This window comes from Molothrus ater, chromosome 6 (assembly GCF_012460135.2).
Source record: "Molothrus ater isolate BHLD 08-10-18 breed brown headed cowbird chromosome 6, BPBGC_Mater_1.1, whole genome shotgun sequence".
NCBI lineage: Eukaryota > Metazoa > Chordata > Aves > Passeriformes > Icteridae > Molothrus > Molothrus ater.
Genome location: NC_050483.2, coordinates 18213609 through 18232362, shown reverse-complemented (window position 1 = coordinate 18232362; position 18754 = coordinate 18213609). Strand labels below are relative to the sequence as shown.

The 18754-nt window shown below is 50.5% G+C and overlaps 2 protein-coding genes and 1 long non-coding RNA gene across 6 annotated transcripts in view; 2 read left to right on the top strand and 1 right to left on the bottom strand.

Moving 5' to 3' along the window:
• LOC118687938 (USP6 N-terminal-like protein) overlaps positions 1–5564 on the top strand; it is a 76722-nt gene extending 71158 nt beyond the window's left edge. For all 3 annotated transcript variants that reach the window (XM_036385153.2, XM_036385155.2, XM_036385154.2), the window contains 2 exons: positions 680–832; positions 1018–5564. In XM_036385153.2, coding sequence (XP_036241046.1) covers positions 680–832; positions 1018–2357 — 1493 coding nt within the window. In that variant the 3' untranslated portion in view covers positions 2358–5564. The remainder of the gene's footprint in view (positions 1–679; positions 833–1017) is intronic.
• A 597-nt stretch (positions 5565–6161) lies between these two features.
• On the top strand, positions 6162–12848 carry LOC118687941 (uncharacterized). The gene is made up of 2 exons (XR_004980410.1): positions 6162–6961; positions 12472–12848. It is a non-coding gene; the product is annotated as an uncharacterized LOC118687941 (long non-coding RNA).
• HRAS (HRas proto-oncogene, GTPase) overlaps positions 12810–18754 on the bottom strand; it is a 39913-nt gene continuing 33968 nt past the window's right edge. For both annotated transcript variants that reach the window (XM_036385158.2, XM_036385156.2), the window contains 4 exons: positions 18399–18577; positions 15999–16158; positions 15166–15290; positions 12810–13110 (listed from right to left, as the gene is read on the bottom strand). In XM_036385158.2, coding sequence (XP_036241051.1) covers positions 15171–15290; positions 15999–16158; positions 18399–18577 — 459 coding nt within the window. In that variant the 3' untranslated portion in view covers positions 12810–13110; positions 15166–15170. The remainder of the gene's footprint in view (positions 13111–15165; positions 15291–15998; positions 16159–18398; positions 18578–18754) is intronic.

The following is an 18754-nucleotide window of genomic DNA, read 5'->3' as shown; positions in this document are numbered from 1 at the left end:
GTGTTGGTTTCTGCAAACAGCCACCCTGTTCTTCCCTCATTTAAATGAAGAACAGGCTATCCATAAATAAATCTTGAAGTATCCTGTTTGTCTGCAGAAAATGAGAAAGTGGCAGGCAGGCAGGCAGATGTTTCAGTTTGGCTGTAAAATCTCACGTCCCTGAGGAATGTGTAGTGTGGGTTGACATCTCTTCCTACAACCTGTATTTTTGCCTGTATCCCATCCCTGTCTGCAACCTTTGGAAGGGCCAGCACCTCTTCCTGCTTCCCTGCCTGCTGGTGCAGGTTGGCATCCTTGGCTGGTGGTGGCAGCTGCCGGCAGTGGCAGTTCAGCCTGAGGCTTAGGGCCTGTCTCATGGAGCTTTTCCTCCTCCTAGAGGCATTGGGGAGAACTTCCAGAAATGGTCTAAACCCTGCATCCTCATCAGCACAGCTCCCAGCCCTGCCATTGTCCTGCCACTGGGAAGCTACTGCTCAGGTGGCATGGATATATACATGTATTGATGACCCTGAGCAATAGTGGGAAGGTGGGAGAGAGGCAGAAGCATTCAAGCTGTCCCACTGTGGAATGGGAACAGAGACAGAATCCCAAATAAAACCAAAGTGTGGTGTAACCCATGCTTATGCTACCCTGAAATTTGTCTGTGCCACTGCCATTACTCCTTTCTCCCATCCCCCAGAGCGCTTGCTGAAGATGACACTGGAAGATTTACGTGAATTTCTGCAGGAGAAAATTGCTGCTTCCCTGCAGTACGAGGACGATGCTGTCATCGAGCAGCTGCAGGTGTCAATGACTGAACTGCGAAAGATGAAGTTTGACCTGCCCCCACCAGGTGGGTAGAGGGGAAGGTGGGCAGCCCAGCAAGGACCAGAGCATCCCACTGGTGTGGCTGGGAGCCAGGGCAGCCCAGAGAGGCTGGCACCTGTCGTGTGGAAGCATCTGTCTTCCTTACCTTCAGGGCATGCAAACACAAACTGATGCATAGTTTGGGTTTTGTTTTCTCTGCTTCCAATGCAGCAAAGCCTGAGGAGTTCCCAAGGAAACCCCTGGGCCTGGAGCTCTCCCTCAACCCAGTAGCCATAAAGGAAAACACAGCAGCCAATGGCCAGAATGGCCAGGTGGGTGAGCGCACTCCAGACAGGGAGCCCCAAACCGACAGAGTTCCTGGCACACCAGGAGGAATGACCGTGGTGGAAGCGAGGATTCTCACCTTCCAGGGTAGTGAAGCAGCTGAAGCAACCAACGCGCCTGTTTCGGGTGGGCGGCCACCGGATGAGGAGGGTCAGGTGGAGCCCATCATGGACGGGCAGCCATCATCTCTTCTGAAGGCAAGCGAGACACAGGCCCAGCAACACCTTCCGCCCACGGTCCTGCCTCCAGAGCGGCCTCTTCTTGCTCCTGGCTGTGCCGTGGTGGACCATGGAGTCTCCCTCCATGCCCCAGCTGAGCACAGCTCCTTAGACTCCTCTCTCCAAAACAGGCCGGCTCCTCCTGACTCCAGCACCACTGAGCTTTCTGCTACGGACCAGGCAGCATGGCAGCCAAATCCCGCTGCCCTGCCAGCAGGAGAACAGGACCAGGCAGCGTGGCAGCCAAATCCCACTGCCCTGCCAGCAGGAGAACAGGCATCTTCCCTGAGCAGAGACACAGTGCTTGAAGCAACCCCTCATCCTCTGCCAGCCGGCTGCCAGCAGCTCTCCCAAACATCACAGAGCGATGGCTCCCCCGAGAGCGAGCGCGGGGAGGAGGCGGCAGATGACAGGCACTGCAGGGCGGTGCTGCCGGACAAAATGGGCCTGAAGTGCTCGGCATCCAAAGCTGCATCCACAGGAGAGCTCCTCAGCCTGCAGCACAATGGGCTGGGCAGTGCCACCAGCACCACGCGCTGGCCCGAGGCCGTGCTGCCCGCGCACAGGCAGGCAGGGGGCAGTGTGCCCATCTTGTCCAGCAGAGAGCCGGAGGCAGCAGGGCTGGCCGAGGGCTGCCCCACCCAGTGGGTACCGTCCCCTGTGGTGGAAGGGAACAGCCCCTATGTCGTTATCAAAACCACCACTCCCCTTCACCTGGCCCATGCGACAGAGCAGGACTTCTTGAACAGAAAGCAGGTGGCATTGCCTTTGTCAGAGACTGGACATCCTCTGCCTACCACCTCCATGCCACCACCTCTTATGCTGGACCCAGAGGAGGTAGAGGTCCAGAAAAGCCTCCAGAAACCATTAAATGCACTGAAAGCCCCACGACCCCCGCTGAGCCCCAAACCAAAATTACCGCCACAGGTTGCCAAATCCCGCTCAGAGAACAGTTTCCTTTCAGGCTCTCCTTCCCTGGCAAAGCTGCCCAAATCGGTGACGTTTTAGTGGGGATGGGGAAGGGGAAGTTAAGGGAGAAGAAGTGGGTTCTGGAGAAGCACAGATCCTGCCCCATTTACAGGATCCCCTTCTGTCAGCAGGGCTGTCAGGGTGACAGCACAGCATATTGCACATCATGCTGTGCTTTGGTACGAGTGCCCAGTGAGGAGATGAAGCAGTGGCCACCAGCGCTAGGAGACACCAGCAGATTGGATTTGCATGTTTCCTATGGACAAATTGGAAAATGCTTTCATTTTTTGCTCCTCAAAGCTCCCCAAATCTCATCACTTGGGGGAAGAGGCAGGGCTGGTGAGTTTGTTGCGTGTTTTCTCCTGCTCCTGTCTACTGTGGGAACCCACGACCAAGCAAGCAGGCACAAGGTGTCAGAATCTGAAACGCTTTCTTTACAATGCCCCATCGACGCAGCTACAGCATTGCTTTCAAAGGCCTTTGTAGCAATAGATCTTTATTTCATTTCCCAGACCTGCAGTTGTAGGCAGCAGAATTTCCAGGCAGTGCCATGGCATCCTGGCAGGACACAGGCAGTCCGCTGCCCCCTCTATGCAATTCCACAAAGCAGTGCCCAGCTGTATCTGGCTCCTGCTGCCATGGTGGATGGTGTTTAGGAGGACAGATTTAACAGCTGCTGAGTCCCTTGGACATCTCCTTGGTGTCACCCCGGTGGGGGGCTGCCAGCAGAGTGGTCCTTTCCCAGGTTCACAGGGTGACAAGGACAGTGATGAAGGTGGAGCCTGGTCTCTTGGGCTGAGTGCCCTTTCTGTTGGCCTTTCCTTCCCAGGGCCAGCACAGCGAGCAGGCTCGCTGCCTTTCTGTTCCCCAGACAGGAGAAGGGGCTGCTGGCTCAGGAAACCCGCCTGCACTACCAAGCTGCTGGACGCGTGATGGCATCTAATCACAGTGCCCCAGATAAGTCCACTTTTGCTTTGAGTAAGTTAAGTGTCAGAGTGGAAAGAGCATAGGAATTGGGGAAGGGGGAGCACATTGCCCTGAACCTGACCTTAGTCCTTGTGGTTGAACCCACAGAGAATTAACAACAGGAAGGAAACTTGGACATGATGGGTGCCCACGTGCCCACTTGCCCTTCATGCACCAAGTCCTAGAGGTCTGTCCATCTCCTCCCCATCCCAAGGTGCAGCAGCTGCACAGCCCAGGCCATTGGCTGGAGATGTGTAGGGATCTGGGGAGACACCTCATAGAAAGAGCTAGTCCAAAATTCTGATTCCAGTATCTACTTCACCCTTAGAAGGGACTTCATCAGGAAGGCAGATCAGTGAAAAAGCAGGAAATAGTCCAGATATGCTGGATTTGACTTTGCTGTCCAGAAGGGGTAGCTGCAAGTGCAGCCTTAGGTGGGACTGCAAGTGGGATTCCTATTCCTTCAACAGAGATCCTGGGCAAAAGCTCCTTTAAGTTCTAAGGAGACTTTGAAAACTAATTTTTTTTTTATATCTCAAAGGCTGCTTCAATTGCATAACCTGATCTAAAGCCTACCTGAAAGCCCAGCAGAAAACTTCCACTAAATTACTTTGTGGGTTCCAGGAGCTGGACTTGATGATGCTGGTGGATGCCTTCCAGCTCAGCATATTCTATGGTTCTATGATTTATCAGGGTTTATTTTGCCTTTGTGTACATGTGGTGGTTTATGTTTGCAGCAGGGAGTGTCAAAGGGAGCACTGGATTTTTGTTTGGATGTAGCCAGCCAGACCACAGCACCCTCAGCTTTCATTGGAACCCCAGCTCTGTCCCAGACCCCATCTTCTTCCACCGAGCCTCCAACCTTGCCCATCCTCTCCCTCTGCAGAGCAGGGAAAACCCTATTAGCTACCTCGCAGGGGTGTTGTGAGGAGTCAAGCATTGCTGTTTGAGGAAAAGTGCTCTTTGAATGTTCAGTATTTGTGTTTTGAGACACCACAGGTCCTTTCTAGGACAATGGTGCTTGAATTGTTTTTAATTTAGAGTATGTTTTTCCATAACTGTGCATAGTTAAATGTTAATTGTGTGTTAAAATACCTGAGCAGTATTTCAGGACAGATATCCATTGCCTTTTGCTAGCAGCCCACTGGCCACAGGAGCTTACTAGGAAGCAACAAGGAGCATCTGAGTGCTGTTGGTCACATCTTGACTTGGCTTCTGTAGCTTGGGGCTCTGTCCTCTCCTTGAAGCCCACACAGGACTCCTAATAGATCTGAGCATCACGCATGCAAGAGCTGAGACCTCTTTCCCCTTGTTTTAACCCATTTTCCCTCATTTCAGGCACACAGCCTTTGCACATCATGTTGCTTGTGCACCCAGACTCCTCACACAGGGTGTCTGGGATGTTTTGCAGTATTAACATTTTAAAAGGTGGTTTGCTCTAATTTTGGAGAGCTGTCAAATGCACAGTATTCATTGCATGGCATTTGGTGCATGATGTTCAACATGAATTTTGATGGGGAAAGGGGTGGGAGTTGTCTTTCTCTCCAAGCCCTAATGGGAATGAGCAGCAAAGTCCTCAGTCATTTTCAGGCCTGGGGGAACCACCAGCAACATGCATTGCTGTCCTTGGTGTGATGCTCTCACTGGAACACATCAATGCATGATCCCCAAGGAGATGCCCATTCCTGTTTCCTCTTGCTGCAACAAAGCTGCAGCCATGGTGGGTCTGCAGCAGCAAGGCCTGGCCCAGCCTCAGCTCTTTTGCTGGGAATAGGAAGGGAAGGAGCAGGATGAGGGTGGCAGCTCAGCAGGACAAACTGCCTAACCAAGCCACTTGCCGCCCTGCCCAGCCCCCTGCAACAGTCTTGACCCCTCAGCAGAAACCACCCTTACTGTGAGCAAACATGGGAAAGGAGCTCCCCCCATCCTTGCCCTTGCAGCCCTGACACAATGGTGGCCTTGCTGCCTTCCATGCAGAGGGAAAGACCAACGCTGTGGGTTTGGATTTTTTAGGTGTAGTTTGTTTTTCCTTGTGTTGTTTGTTTGTGATAGAGCACTTTGAGTGACTGCAGCCTGGCAGACAGCAGGAGCCACAGGACCCAGCTCCAGCAGGGGCCAGAGGTTGAGGCTAGGGGTTTCTTGGCCATGCACTTTGAGAGCCTGGCTACCGTCTGCTTTCCTTTTTATTTGCTCTTGTTTACAGCGTGGAACGCTTCTTTCATGACTCTTTCTAATGTATTATAATTATTACTTTTAAGAAAAAAGCGTTTTTATGTCTGCTTTTTTGTTTGTTCAGTTTGGTTTTTTTAAAGGAAGGGGTTTTTTGGGAAAAAAAAAGTCAATCATCCCTTTTTATGCTGATCCAAACTGTCTGGAGTGTTTGATGCTGTGTTTTACATGGTTGTAGTAATAACGGTTAAAGAAATTTAGCACAAATTCAGACTCCACAAGGTTTCTTACAGGAACAGAAGCTGCACCAAGACTGGTTGTCTTCTCCTGATGACTTTTAGCTTGGTTCACTGTGTATGCTTCAGCTGCAACAGGTCCATCCTGCTCCATCTCTGCTTTCCTCCCTGATTTTCTATTGTAATTAAATCCAGGCATCCCTGGCAGCAGTGGAAAGCAAAATGCTCTTTTCTACTTACCACCGTCCTCTCCCAGCTGAGCAAAGGGCAGCATCCCTTCTCACACACAGCTGCTGATCAGCAGCACTGCTGAAGCTTGTGTTTTGGCCAAGATTTTGTGTTTGGAATTTGTTTTCCTGCCTGTAGGCAGTGTAGGGAGGCTGGATGGGAGGGGCAGCGGGTGGACACAGCTCCTGGCACAGCAGGTGGGTGGGTGCGACTCACACTCGTGAGTCAGGGCTGAGCTGAGTCACGTTTACAGCAGCCACTGGGAGTGTGAGGTGGTGCTGCTGACAGCTGAGGATGCATTTTAAAAAGCTGTGCGTGAGCAGTAGCTCTGACACACCCCAGATTTCATAGCCAGGGCTTCCTGGGCTTAGGTGACAATGGTACTGCTGCCTTCGAGGTGTTAAATGTGAGCAGTGAGCAGTGTTCTGGCTCCCCTGAGAGAAAGCTGCCTCTTAGTGTTAAGCAGCATGTTTATGGTAAACACAGGTCTGTCTCTGCCAGAGTAGCACAGAGGGCACAAAGACTGACAGCAGATGGAGGGGTCAGAAGTAGCTAAATGACACCCTAGGATTTAAGAGCAGTGCCTGAAATTGGCATCCCCATGTGTCTATCACCCACTGAGAGCTGTAGGCTGGGTGTCCTGCTTCTGTTACTGCCCTGCCACACATAAGAGGTCAAACCGGAACAAAAAATTGTTCTCCAATGCCATTAAATTAGCTCATTTATATTAATAGGTTAAAACCTGGTCTGAAACACCACAGAAAAATAAAAAGAAAGCCCCAGCACCACTGAACACCACAGTGTTTACTGTCACAGAAGCAGCATGAGGATGCAGCTCTTGGCATATCTCCTGTGCCATTTCACTGGATGCCAGCATGGGGATTGCAGCACTGTGACCAAGGGTGAGATCCCCAGGCTGGAGTGAAGCAAACCTCATCCCTCTTGTGTTCCAGGTGCTCACAAACAGCCTCATTGCAGAAGATGCTTTGTGTCACCTCCCGGCCACCAGCTCCCGTGAACCTGTTGGCTGTCAGGCAGTGCCAGGTGGGACCAGGTTTGAATTTCTGCCACGGTTACTTACATGACAGGCAGTGCAGGGTTTAGAAATGGCATTTATCCAACTGCTAAAACAGCATCCCTGTCAAGGAGAGAGCAGAAATGTCCAGAAGGGCAGCTTCCCCAAGGGAAGGTGAGTTGTGCTAGGTTTGAGGGTTGTGTTCCTCCATTAAACAGCCTTGGTTCACTTGGTTGTTGAAAAAAAATGGAGGAAGATATTGCTTATTGGTATCCTTGATCCCCAGGCTCCCTGCATTTACCTAGTTGTGACCTTGTGGCTGTGGTACTCTCACCCTGTCCCTGCAGGGACCAAGGGCAGGCATGGCTCCACCACCTCCTCTTACAGCATCCCTCCAACTAGTGCAGGAGCCACAGAGGTACCCAGCCTTGAAGTGGTGCTTGATGGGGCTCTCAGGTATGGTTTTGTGGTGCCAAGCACCCACTGCAGAGAGTCCTTCCCCTCCTGTGCCCCCGAGGGCCTGACTGCTGCTGGCAGGGGACAAAGCTTAGGACAATCCCAAAGCCCAAGGTTACAGATACCCACTTCATGGACAGCATTGGGACCAGCAGCAAATGAGTGTCATAGATGGTGTTGAGGCTACTGCTTAAATCCTAGTGGTCTTATCAGCCAGGGACTGGTCCTCCCACTGCCTCTTCCTCTGCACTTGGTATTTGCCAGTATTATCATCCGCCTTTTCCTGGTGGAGCCACTGCTGTCCTCACAGCAGCTCTCCAGCTCCCAGGGCTGGTCCCCAAGGCAGAACTGCAAACTCCCCAAGCTGTGCTCAGCTTTGGTGCCCTGGCAGCCCCCTGTGGCTCCTGTCCTTCCTGGCTCAGGAACAGCCAAACCAGCAGGCCCAGGAGCTGGGACAAGCCAGGAGAGCAGGTCTGTCCTCGCTGCCTCTCAGCCAAGCCCTGGCTGTGCTCATCACCATCCCTGCCCACCTCCCACGACTTGGAAAGCTCAACTGCTGCATGCCTCCACAAGGCTTCAGCCACTTGGCACTGAATAATTGATAGTAAGTGGAGCCTGAGCAGAGAAGTTGAGGGAGGGAGCAAGGCTTTGTGCTGCTTTAAGAGGCTCTGCTCCCAGATATAGCAAGGGGAGAGAGATGGTGTGCTGTGTCTGGCAGCTTTGTGCCCCATCCAGTTTGGCAGAGGCAGCTGGAGTTTGGCTGGGCCTGGGAGCATTCCTCTTCTTGGCTTGCTGTGCTGCTCACCTGCTGCTCACGTGCTGCTGTGTCCTACTGCTATGGTGGTGCTGCTGTGCTGTCATCTGTCACCTGCTGCTGTGGCACCTGTGGGAGCTGCACGCTGCTGTCATGCTGCTCTCATGCTCCTTGTGTGCTGCAGAGGGGCCATGGCAGTACTGGATGGGACTTGGGAAGCAGAGCAAGGGCAGACCCAGCAGCCCTTGCTAGGGCTGGTACCATGGCTTTCCTAAACTACACACCCTGTACTCAACCCGTAGCAAGAGCAAAGCAGTTGCACATGGGGCCAAGCCCATCTGCCTCTTCCCCTTCCCACCAGTTGCTGGGGGCCAGGATGGTGGCTGTCACACCATCCTTTGAGCAATGTCACCCCCTTCCTACAGCACATCCCCAAGTGTAAAGCAGCGTATGAAGAAAATAACTGCCTGGCAGTTTAAAGAGGCAGGTCTGACCGCTTCCCAAACCATCTCCCAAATCCTACTGCCTCAGAGGCTGAGGAGGCCCACAGGGCACACACCAGCATCCTCTTCACCTAGAAGGATGTGGACACCAGGAGACAATCAACCCACAGCTGAAATATCTCACCAGGAGATGCAGCAGGTGGACCCATCCCATGGGCATCCTTACTCACTGGCAGCAGTTACAAAAGAGCCCAAGATGGGGATGCAGAAGGCTTAGAAGGCACACACAAAGACATGAGTCCAAGGGATTGGAGTCACTAAAGCCTGGCTATTCTTCCACATAGTAAAACAGGCTCTCCTAAGACACAGAGAAAAGTAAACTAAGAAACTTCCAATTTTGTCCAAAATTGGTATGAGCTCCCTTAGAGGTACCTGTGGCTACATGGGATGCAATATCACAAGACCCCCTTCCAGCCATCCCATTAAGAACCTGGGCCACTCTGGTGCCCTGGAGGCCACTCAGCCTGGCCTCACATCAGAGACCTGCTCCTGGAACATCTAAGCCTACAGACTTGGGGAAGCTGTTTCCTGAGTGGCTTTGCTTACCTTTATGGTGAAGGCAAGAAGTGATACAGAAGTACTGCTTAGGCTGGAAAGGTTTGCAGCAGTGGCTGTAGTCCAGAAGGGAAACCTGGTCTGCTCTCTACCCAACCACACTGAGGCCAGCATTTCGCCAAAGCTGCTCTGTAATACTCAGCTTTTCATTCAGCTGCCCCCACCACCACCCTCACATCTCAGGTCTCACTCCAGCACTGAGTCATTGCTGCCAGCTCCTGCACAAGGCAGGTCTTTGCCAAAGCCCTCGGCAAGCACCATGCACTCACCTGCTTGCACTCACCCTCTGTGCTGGCTTAGGAGAATGCTCCTGTGGAAGCTCTCACAGACCAAAAGGCATGAGATCTGTTCCAGCACTTGATCAGCATCTTAAAGGACTTGTAAGCAGTTGTGGCAGTTGACTCAGCTGTGATGTCTCTGGAGCCCCAACCCCTCTGTAAGAGGGTGTGGGGCACTTGAATGATGTGAGAGAAGAACATGTATTATACGCCTGTCCTGAGACATCTGGACCTGACCAGACTAGAACAGACCTCGTCAGCTATTCTGTAATTTAAGTACAGGGTTCAAAGGTGGCACTCCTCCATCATGGGATATGCAGTCTCAACATAATCAGTAGGAGGCTGACTGAAGCCTTCTCAGAGCTGTTTTTCACACTGGCTGGAGATCCACAGCACAAGTTTAGTTCAGCTATGCCATGACCAGCTGAAGAGATCACAACAGCCAGAGATGAGCTGATGTACTCAGAGCAAAAAGCTCACCTCTGTGGACTCTTTCCAGCTTCAGCTGTGCAACAGGAATAATCAAAACACATTCTGCTCGCCTGAGCTCATGCCTCTGAAGCAGAACTGAGGTACACAACAGACTCCTTATCATAAGGGAAACAACTGCAGCATCTGAGAACTTCATCTTCCAGTCCAGGTACTTCTAGAACAAAAGTGCCTTGAATAACTATGGGGAAAATCAACTCCAAACCCCTCCATTTCTTCTCCAAACCTACAGTTCACTCCAGTGAAACTGTAATCCTGGTATTACTTTCAGACTCAAGAAGTTCAGCTAGCACATCAGAACACACTGTGAGCTCATGTACCAACCTCCTGCCTGTCGTCAGCAAGATGATGTCCTGTCCCCAGATCATCAGCATCAAAATAGCAAGTGAAAAAGCCAAGTCAAGAGTTAACAACTCCACCTGAGAGAAGTGATACAATCTGGTTTTTGCCAACAGAAAGATCAGACCAGATCACAGCTGATGTATCTTGATCTGTCATGGTTTTCCTCCTGGAACAAAGATGCAGTACGACGATACACAATTAATACGTGGCTTTTGGAGAAGATCTGTGGTGTCAAGCTTTTAGCACCTCCTTTTTCTCCTAACCTACCTCCAGCTTTTAGCAGGGACTTGAACAATGACCTGAGTCTGGATTTCTTGTGACACAATTACAGCAAAAAACTAACCAGCTCCTGTGATGGTCTGTTACTGACCAGGATTGTCTGACAAGCTTGAAAATCTTACCCAGAGTGCAAAACCTCTCTGAAAGAGAGATGCTCTTACTTCAGCTTCCTGCTCCTCACCAAACTCTTCTAAGTAGTTTGTATTCTGGCCGGTGCTGTTCTAGCACATCCTCAACAAGATGCGCCAGTTTCTTGGAACTGCACCTATTGCCTGCCCTGTGAAGACACCTTGGCCCTGGCACTCCCTGGAGCTCCTCAGATTCCTTGACCGCAGCTCCCAGTACTTGACTGTGGCATTTGTCTCCCAGCCCGAAATGAGAGGAGACTCTAAGTGGTTAGAGCCACCCAGTCCTTGAGATAGCACCAGAGTGTTAATTCTCCTCTGAAGGCCTCCAGATAGATCTATCCTATCCTTCACTGGGGAAGAAAGGGCTAAGTCCTACTGCAGATGAAGAGCACCAGGTTCTAGTGCAGTAACACGACCAAGCAAGGTCCCCATGTCATCTTCTAGAAGGACAAAGTACTGCTGTCCTGTGGCCAGTTGTGCACAAGATGCCAACTTTAGGAACAACCCCCATTCCTCCAGTCTTCACACTTGAAACAGCTCAGAGTGGGAGGTTTTCTGGGAGTCTCTGTTCAGTCCCACCGTGTAACACTAGCTTCAGCATCTTCAGCAATCCTCCAGCACAGGGACAGACTGCTGTAAACAGCACACCCAGCTAAAGGCAGGGCACTCTCCCCTCAGGCAACTTCTCCCACTCCAGGAGCTGGTATCAGCCCTTCTGCAGGAACAGGGTGCCAGGCAGCTGCAGCCAAGGTGGGGGCTGTGCCCTACAGCAGTTCAGAGCAAGCATTTACAGAAGGCAATACATTAGCACAAGTCCTCTCTTGCCCAGGCCAAAAGCAAAGACAGTACCCCCAAGGAGCATGGGAGTAGAATTCTGTTGCTTTAATTCTGCTGCTGCCTGGCATGACGGAGGATGGGGAGTGGGATGGGAGGTTGCTTGCAAGGATGCTGGGAAGCCCTGGGTGGGCTGTGGCTTTGTGCTGGGGGTGACCAGGGTTTCTTTACTGGTTTTGCCATGTGAGGCATGTGACTTACACACCAACCTCGCTGCTCCCAACCCAGACCAACCTTGGCCGCCAAACCCAGCACGTCTTCAGGCCTGGGCTAGCCCATGCAGAACAGCTCCCTGCCGCACTCAGCTGGATCACTTTCCCCTTTTGATGCTTCTAATTCTGGATGCCAGGTAAATTAGCCTGTGCAATAGCTTGGAACAGGGAAAGCTATCCACTGCACTGAATGCAATGCCTTGTCTTGAGGCTGCAAGTAAAAGGCACGTAGGTCAGACCTCAGACAAAAACCCCAAAGGAGCAGAGCTGAGCAAAGGCAGGGTTCCCAACAGATTAGCCCTAATCCAAAACACTCTTACCCACTTGAAACCCAGGGACTGGAAGCTTGAATCCTTTAGTCTTAGTTGCTGAGCAGCCAGACAGCTTCTGCAGTGCAGGAGAGCCCTTCATGACATGCTCACCGGTCAGGAAGCTGTGCACAGGGCAGACAAGGATTTGCTTACCTGTACATACTGGAGCAGCCCAAGGTGTATGTGCTATACAGGTGTTAGCATAGCTAGGGCTGGAAGGCACCAAAAATTCTACCTCTAGAGCACAAAATCCCAATTCTACCTCTAGAGCACAACACATGAGGGAGGTCTTGTGCCAGAAAGAGCTGACAGGAAAGGAATCAGGGAAGCAACAAACTGGTACCAGCTGAGGCGAAAGCAGCTCTCAAATCTCCTCGCTGATGCTTCTTCCCTTCCAGGCATTGTATCTGAGGCCATAAATCCCACAAGGACTAGGCTGAAAGCAAAGCACTCAAGAGGTGCCAAGGACAGGCTTGGACTGGTTGCACTCTTCCACCCTCCCAAAACTTGGGGCCAGCAGAGTTCCAGGTGGACTGGGGAGGACATGACAAAGACTTGCTGGAGACAGAGACAAGCTGTCTTGCCGTGAGAGCTTGTCTCTCCCACCCTCCACAGCATGACCTTGGTCTGTGGAGAGAAAATCTCAGCACCCTTTCCTCCCCACCATCCCACCAGCGATCCTTCCAGAGCACCAGCAGCAGCAGCCTCTAGAAGGAGGACACAGCCATCAAGGTGATTTGTTGAGACGATCAAATAATAATTTACTGTGATTCAATCTGTGGCTTTGTACAGTTGCCGGGGTGGGAGGAGGCCAAAGGATGAGGGGATGGGGATAAAAAAAAAAAGAAGTTGTTTGCCACAGGCTTGGGTGAAGTGCGAGATAGTCCTTGGAGGGCCTCATGCTCCCCCTGTCCTCTTCGTCCTGCTCCTCTCCCCCCCCAATACTCCTCCTCTGAATCCGTTTGCTTCTTCCTTTGCTTCACCTCTTTCCTTGCACACTGCACAGTGGGAACCTTGCCAAGACACGGTCCAGACAGCTGAAACAGAAGAGGACACTCATGAGCACCCATTCCCCATCAGAACAAGCGGGGCTGTTCCCAGTACTCACCCCTCCCATTTTGGGATGACCCTGTTAGTGCCCACAGAGCAAAAAGGTTACAGAGGTCTTAGAGGTCTGGGTCTGTTTCAGCAAAGCATCTGTACATCTGCTGAAGGGAACAAGTCTTGGAGTCAGTGGAGTGATGGGTGAGCTTTGGGCACCTCACCATAGCTTCTGCCTCTTTCTGAACCTCCTTGTGGGAAGGGGCACTGTTTGGCAAGATCTTTCCACCTCCTCCAGGGATGATGGGAACCACAAAATGAGTCCAGGGTAAATGCAGCCAAATTTTGTTGGCCACAACACCCACCCTTCTTCTCCCCAAATCCCAGCATGTCTTTGCCTCACTTCTCCTTTTGTGCCTTGATGTTCCTCCCTCTCTGCTCTTGGGCACTGCAGCTAGATTAAGCTGGGATGTCTGGTTTCCAGTTTCTGCCTGAGCAGAAAAAGACACAGGCAACTTGCAGGGCATGTTCTCTTAACAGAGAGGAGTGTTTCCAAGTGACCCTTTCCCAGCCCTTCTTGCCCAAGCTGGTGCTGCCACTGGGCTGTGCCAAGGATTGGGCTCCTGGCGGTCGGTGTAAGGAGTAGCAGTGCCTGCCAAGCCCATGCTGTCAGCTATGAGCCAGAGCAGGAAACAAGCCTTGAGCTCATATCCCCATCCGGAGGAAACGCTCCTGAACATCTGGAGGACACAAACATCTGGAAAATCTCCCTTAGCAGTGATAAATGTGCTGGGCACAGCATTCAGCTCGGCCCCCAGCCGACCTCACACGCCTCAGCTGGGAGGGAGGGGTGGGGCTCTGGCGTGGGTGTTTGCTCATAGGAAGCAAGTGTTGCCAGCACTGTTTTGTTAGTTTTTTTTCCTTGGGAGTGGGGGGCAGGAGGAAGAGCTCTGCTCTGCTCATGGCTTCTAGCTCAAAAAGCATCACAGGAAACCTGCTGTTCATCTCCACCTTCAGGAGACCCTCTTAACACCATCTCTGGATACAGTGCACTTCTCTTCAGGACTTCAGCAGTTATTTATAGGGTAAAGGGCCAGTCCAGGTGCTTGAGAGAATTCCCAAAAGACATTAAGGGCAATGTTCATGGACGCATTTGTTCCAGTCCCAGATGTCCTTAGATATTGATCTCCTTGGTGGACTCATCCCTAGCTACCCCTCTCTAACTTTCTGCCATGAAGGAGTTGGTTACACAGACAGATGTTCCCAGGCCTTTCACTTAAAGCCAGCCAGCACATGCAGGGACAATAATAGGAACTCTCCCTGACTGCTATCCAGCAGTGTTTTAAATAAACTCATAATTAAAAAAAAAAAATTGAGGAAAGAAAAACAGGCAAGTGAACATAAACAATCTGAAAAATACTGTTTCTGGCTCCAGCACGCACAATTTATAAAAGCAAACAGCCCCCTTATGGCTAATTCTCAACATTGCATCAGTTCCAAATAGCCCAGGGGATTTATCTAATGGGGAAAACTCTTCTGAAGAACACAGGACTTTTCACAGCGAGACAGGTCTGCTCTAAAGCTTTAGGATGAGGCAATTTATGTGAGTGCATTAGGAGGCAATGCACCCAGCCAGCTCTTCATCTGAACCCTTCTAGAGCCAGTCTGGTAAGCATGCAGTGATCTGTACGCCTTCAACACCAGCTTAACTCCTCTTTCAGAACAGCAGCATGGGAAGAAGCTTTCCTGGGGAAAGCACAACAAATTATTATTTTTTAAAATATTCAGTTGTATAGAATTTTGTTGCACAAAATGAGGGGGAGAAATAAACAACGCTTTCCTGCCACATACTTCCTCAGGGAAGAGGGAATTTTGACATACCTATGTTTTCACAGAAAAACGCTTTATCAACCTGAAAGGTGTTTCATTAAACAATTCCTGCTGCTGAAATTGATCCTGTTGCACTTGTTTGGCTAGTGCATCTGCACCCATCTCCTGCCCTGCTTCCAACGTTCCCCCACTGCACCTCATGTCCTGCTTCCAGCACTTACCATAGTCACGATACCACACATTTACAGTTCATGCAGCCGGGGCCGCTCTCGTCCGGGGGATTCAGCTTGCGCAGCTTGTGCTGCCGGATCTCCCGCACCAAGGTGTAGAAGGCATCCTCAACGCCCTGGGGAAAAAGCAGGGCTTGAAGCAGCTGCCCACTCTGACGAGGGACAGTGGAGAGAGGAGAGGGCTCTGCTCCCCAGCAAGGTGTCCCTAGCACTGTACAGCAGTGAAGATTGCAGAGTTAAAGATACAGAACCAAGCTGGGAAGACTAACAAGGACCTAAGTGTGGCCCTCAAACAGAGAGCAAAATTGAATGAGCAACCGTCAGGATAAGGATCTCTGAAGTCCCTGAGATTTATCAGCTCTCAGCAGTCTGAATGAGGTCTACCACCCAAGAGAAAAGCCACCACTAGGCCACTGAAGGTGTCAGTTCCATTTCCACCTCTGTGCTCTGGGAGCTCCACTGGTCCTTTCAGCACTGGTATATTCTGCCAAAATAGACCATGGATGAGGTTAACCAAGTGACCTGAGCTTAGCTGACTTGCAGTGACTATGGAGGTTATTCCAGAGCCTTGGAGAAAGCCCTGAGAAGGCATCTTCTCTTCACTGGTGCCACAGCATGATGATGCACTTCTCATGATGGGAGGCTCAAGCCTGGACTGGGAGGGAACATCCTGAGGGAGGGAGCATTTTGCCTTGAGGAAGCAACTAAGCCCAGCCCTCACACCCATCTGTCTGCAAGGTGGTGCCTGCCCATTCCTGCCCCTCCAGGGCAGCAGTGGAGGAAAAAAGAGAAAAAGAACCTTTTGTTTTAAAGTCTCCTCCTACCTGTCTGGTTTTGGCAGACGTTTCTATGTAGGGGATCCCGTAGCTCCGGGCCAGGTCCTGCGCTTGCCGGGTCTCCACTGTCCGCGCAGGGAGGTCACATTTATTCCCCACTAGCACCATGGGGACATCATCTGAGTCTTTCACCCTCTTGATCTGCTCCCTGCAAGAGGAGGAGGTGTGAAGAAGTGAAGGAGCAGATCCAGAACACTCCCTGCCACTTTCTTTGTTAGGATTTGACAGCTACCCTTTGCTCCTGTTGAATGCCTTGTGTTGAGCTTTAAGGAAAATGTAAATAACTATGGCACACAAGTGAGTAAATAGCAAAACAGTGGCACTTCTGGAAATGAAAACGAAACATACTTCTGCTCTTTAAATGCAGCTATTTACAAAACAACTTGAATTATGACAATCTATATTAAGACATGAGCTTAAGATAGTTTAAGTTAAATAAAAATTAATTCTCAAGCAGTTACCTGTGCTATTTCCAACATTTTATATCAAGTAATCCCCCCAAAATGGGTGAAAAAATAAAAAATCACCTGCAACCAGAATTTGCTGAGCTGATAAAGCAGCTTTTGGCAGCTGTAACCTTTTCTGCAGATGCACAGGCAGTATTTGCTCCCTTTCAGTTTAGTTCAGGTCACTCAAAGTTGAGAAACCAACTGGGAACTAAAAAAGCTATAATGCTCACTTCTTCATTCCAACATTGGATCTAAAACTAGGTGGGCAAGGATGAGATCTATCACTCCTAAAAATCTTGAAGGCCATTATGACCACAAAAAAAATCCATTCAATTCCCTTCTGATAGATAATAGCTTCCTTTGCTTAATAAATCATTTAACTTCAGATGCAAAACAGCTTTTTTTATTTTTGCTCATGGGTCCAGAACACTTAATATGGTTTTAATTTAAAAAAAAAGATTTAAAATGCCAATTTCTGCATTTTAATTGAATGCAAATCTCCATCGAAAGGCAGCTGGACATTCATGCGCAAAAGAATCAATCATCTTTTTCTAATGTAGTAGAACACAGAAATGAAGTCTGACTATATGGCAGATATGCCATATAGTGCCATATGCCATGACATGCCATAAAGCCATTTAAATGTTCTGTGTAACATCCTGATCAGCAAATGCAAGTACTAAATTTAGTGCACAGGCTACACTTAGCTGTAAAGAGATACCTCCAAATGGTTACTAACCAGGGAGAGCGAGCATTTCTCTGGGGAATATTCTTTTAAAAGTACAAACACAAAGAGCACAGGCTAAAGGAGATGAAAGCTAGTGATTTACATCATGATGGCTTGAAACCAAGCCATCCTGCAAGCAATTCACAGGCACCAGCCCCAGCACAAGGATGAATGCTGCTCAATCCCTCAGGTGCTTTAGGAAAATCCCATCCTTTGGTTCAGCTAAAAGAAGCGAAATTAGTGCACCTGTGCAGCTATTACTCTGAACAGCCTTTTGGATGAGACTGAAACATCTCAGCAGCTCCAAGTAGCACCTTTAACTATGGAGCAAGGAAGGGATGTGCCTGTCCTCGAAACAACAGGATTACTGGGACCTGGTTTATGATGAGGGACTGGGATACACAGTCCCTTGTGGGCAGTGACAGAGCAGGGACAGGCAGAGCCATCTCCCGCGTCTTCTGCAAGTGCCTGCCATCGCAGCCAAGGCTCAGAAAAAGGCGCAAGCAGAGTCCCTCCCTAAAGTAGCATCGGGGTAAACAGGGAAGATTCCTGCTGTGTTTACATCACCCCCTTGACTCTTCAGCTCTGCAGGGATGACATCAACAGAGAGGAGAATTGGGATGGGTACTGGGACGGTGTCCCTGCTTCGTCACCACTTCCCATACATCTGCTTGGGCAAATCACCTCACTGGAGCCCTGACTCCCCTTCTGCTCCATCTTTGCCCTGCTTGAAACCAAGCTCCAGTGGGGCAGGAGTCTCTCCACACATGTGAAGCTGGAAGATCACAGCCTGGTCGTGCCAGTGGACAGCGGGGCAAGCAGCTCTCCCTGTCCTTTCCAGCCTCCCCTCCCAGACCTGGGGCCAGCAGAGATCGATTGCGCTAACAAAGCAATTCCACTAATTAGGGAAGGAAGGGAGGGGGGTCATACAGGATCAGCTCTCTCTTTAGTCACCATAAACACTTAAACATTACATTACCAGGTCCCCAAAGGCCACAAGCAATCCCTTTGGAAGGGTTTTATTGGAGTCACCGACATTAGCCGTCTGCGCTATCTCTTCCCTGGGGAATGGCCACTTGAGCTAATTGTCTTTGCTGGCAGTCTGTACTTCCACTATGGGGCCTGATCTAAAAGGGTGGGCAGGAGAGTGCAGCAGCAAGGCCTCTCCTTTGCACAGGGCAAGAGGGAAAGGGCCCTTCCCAGGATACTGACCTATACTGGTGAATATCTTCAAAGGACTTGGTGTTGTTGATGGCGAAGACACACAGGAATCCTTCCCCCGTTCTCATGTACTGGTCTCTCATGGCACTGTACTCCTCCTGCCCTGCAGTGTCCAAGATGTCTAACAAACAGGTCTCTCCATCGATGACTACTTGCTTTCTGTAGGAATCCTGCAGGCCAGGAGAGGGAAAGGAAGGAGGATGCATTAAGGGAGGGCTTGGATCTGGCTAAACAAAGGGATGCAGCGAGTGCATCCCTAGGAAGATGCCAGGTCATGCTCTGCCTGTGTTCAGCTTCCATTAGAGACAACTCAGTCTCTTTCAAAAATGGGAGGGAAAGGAAAAATA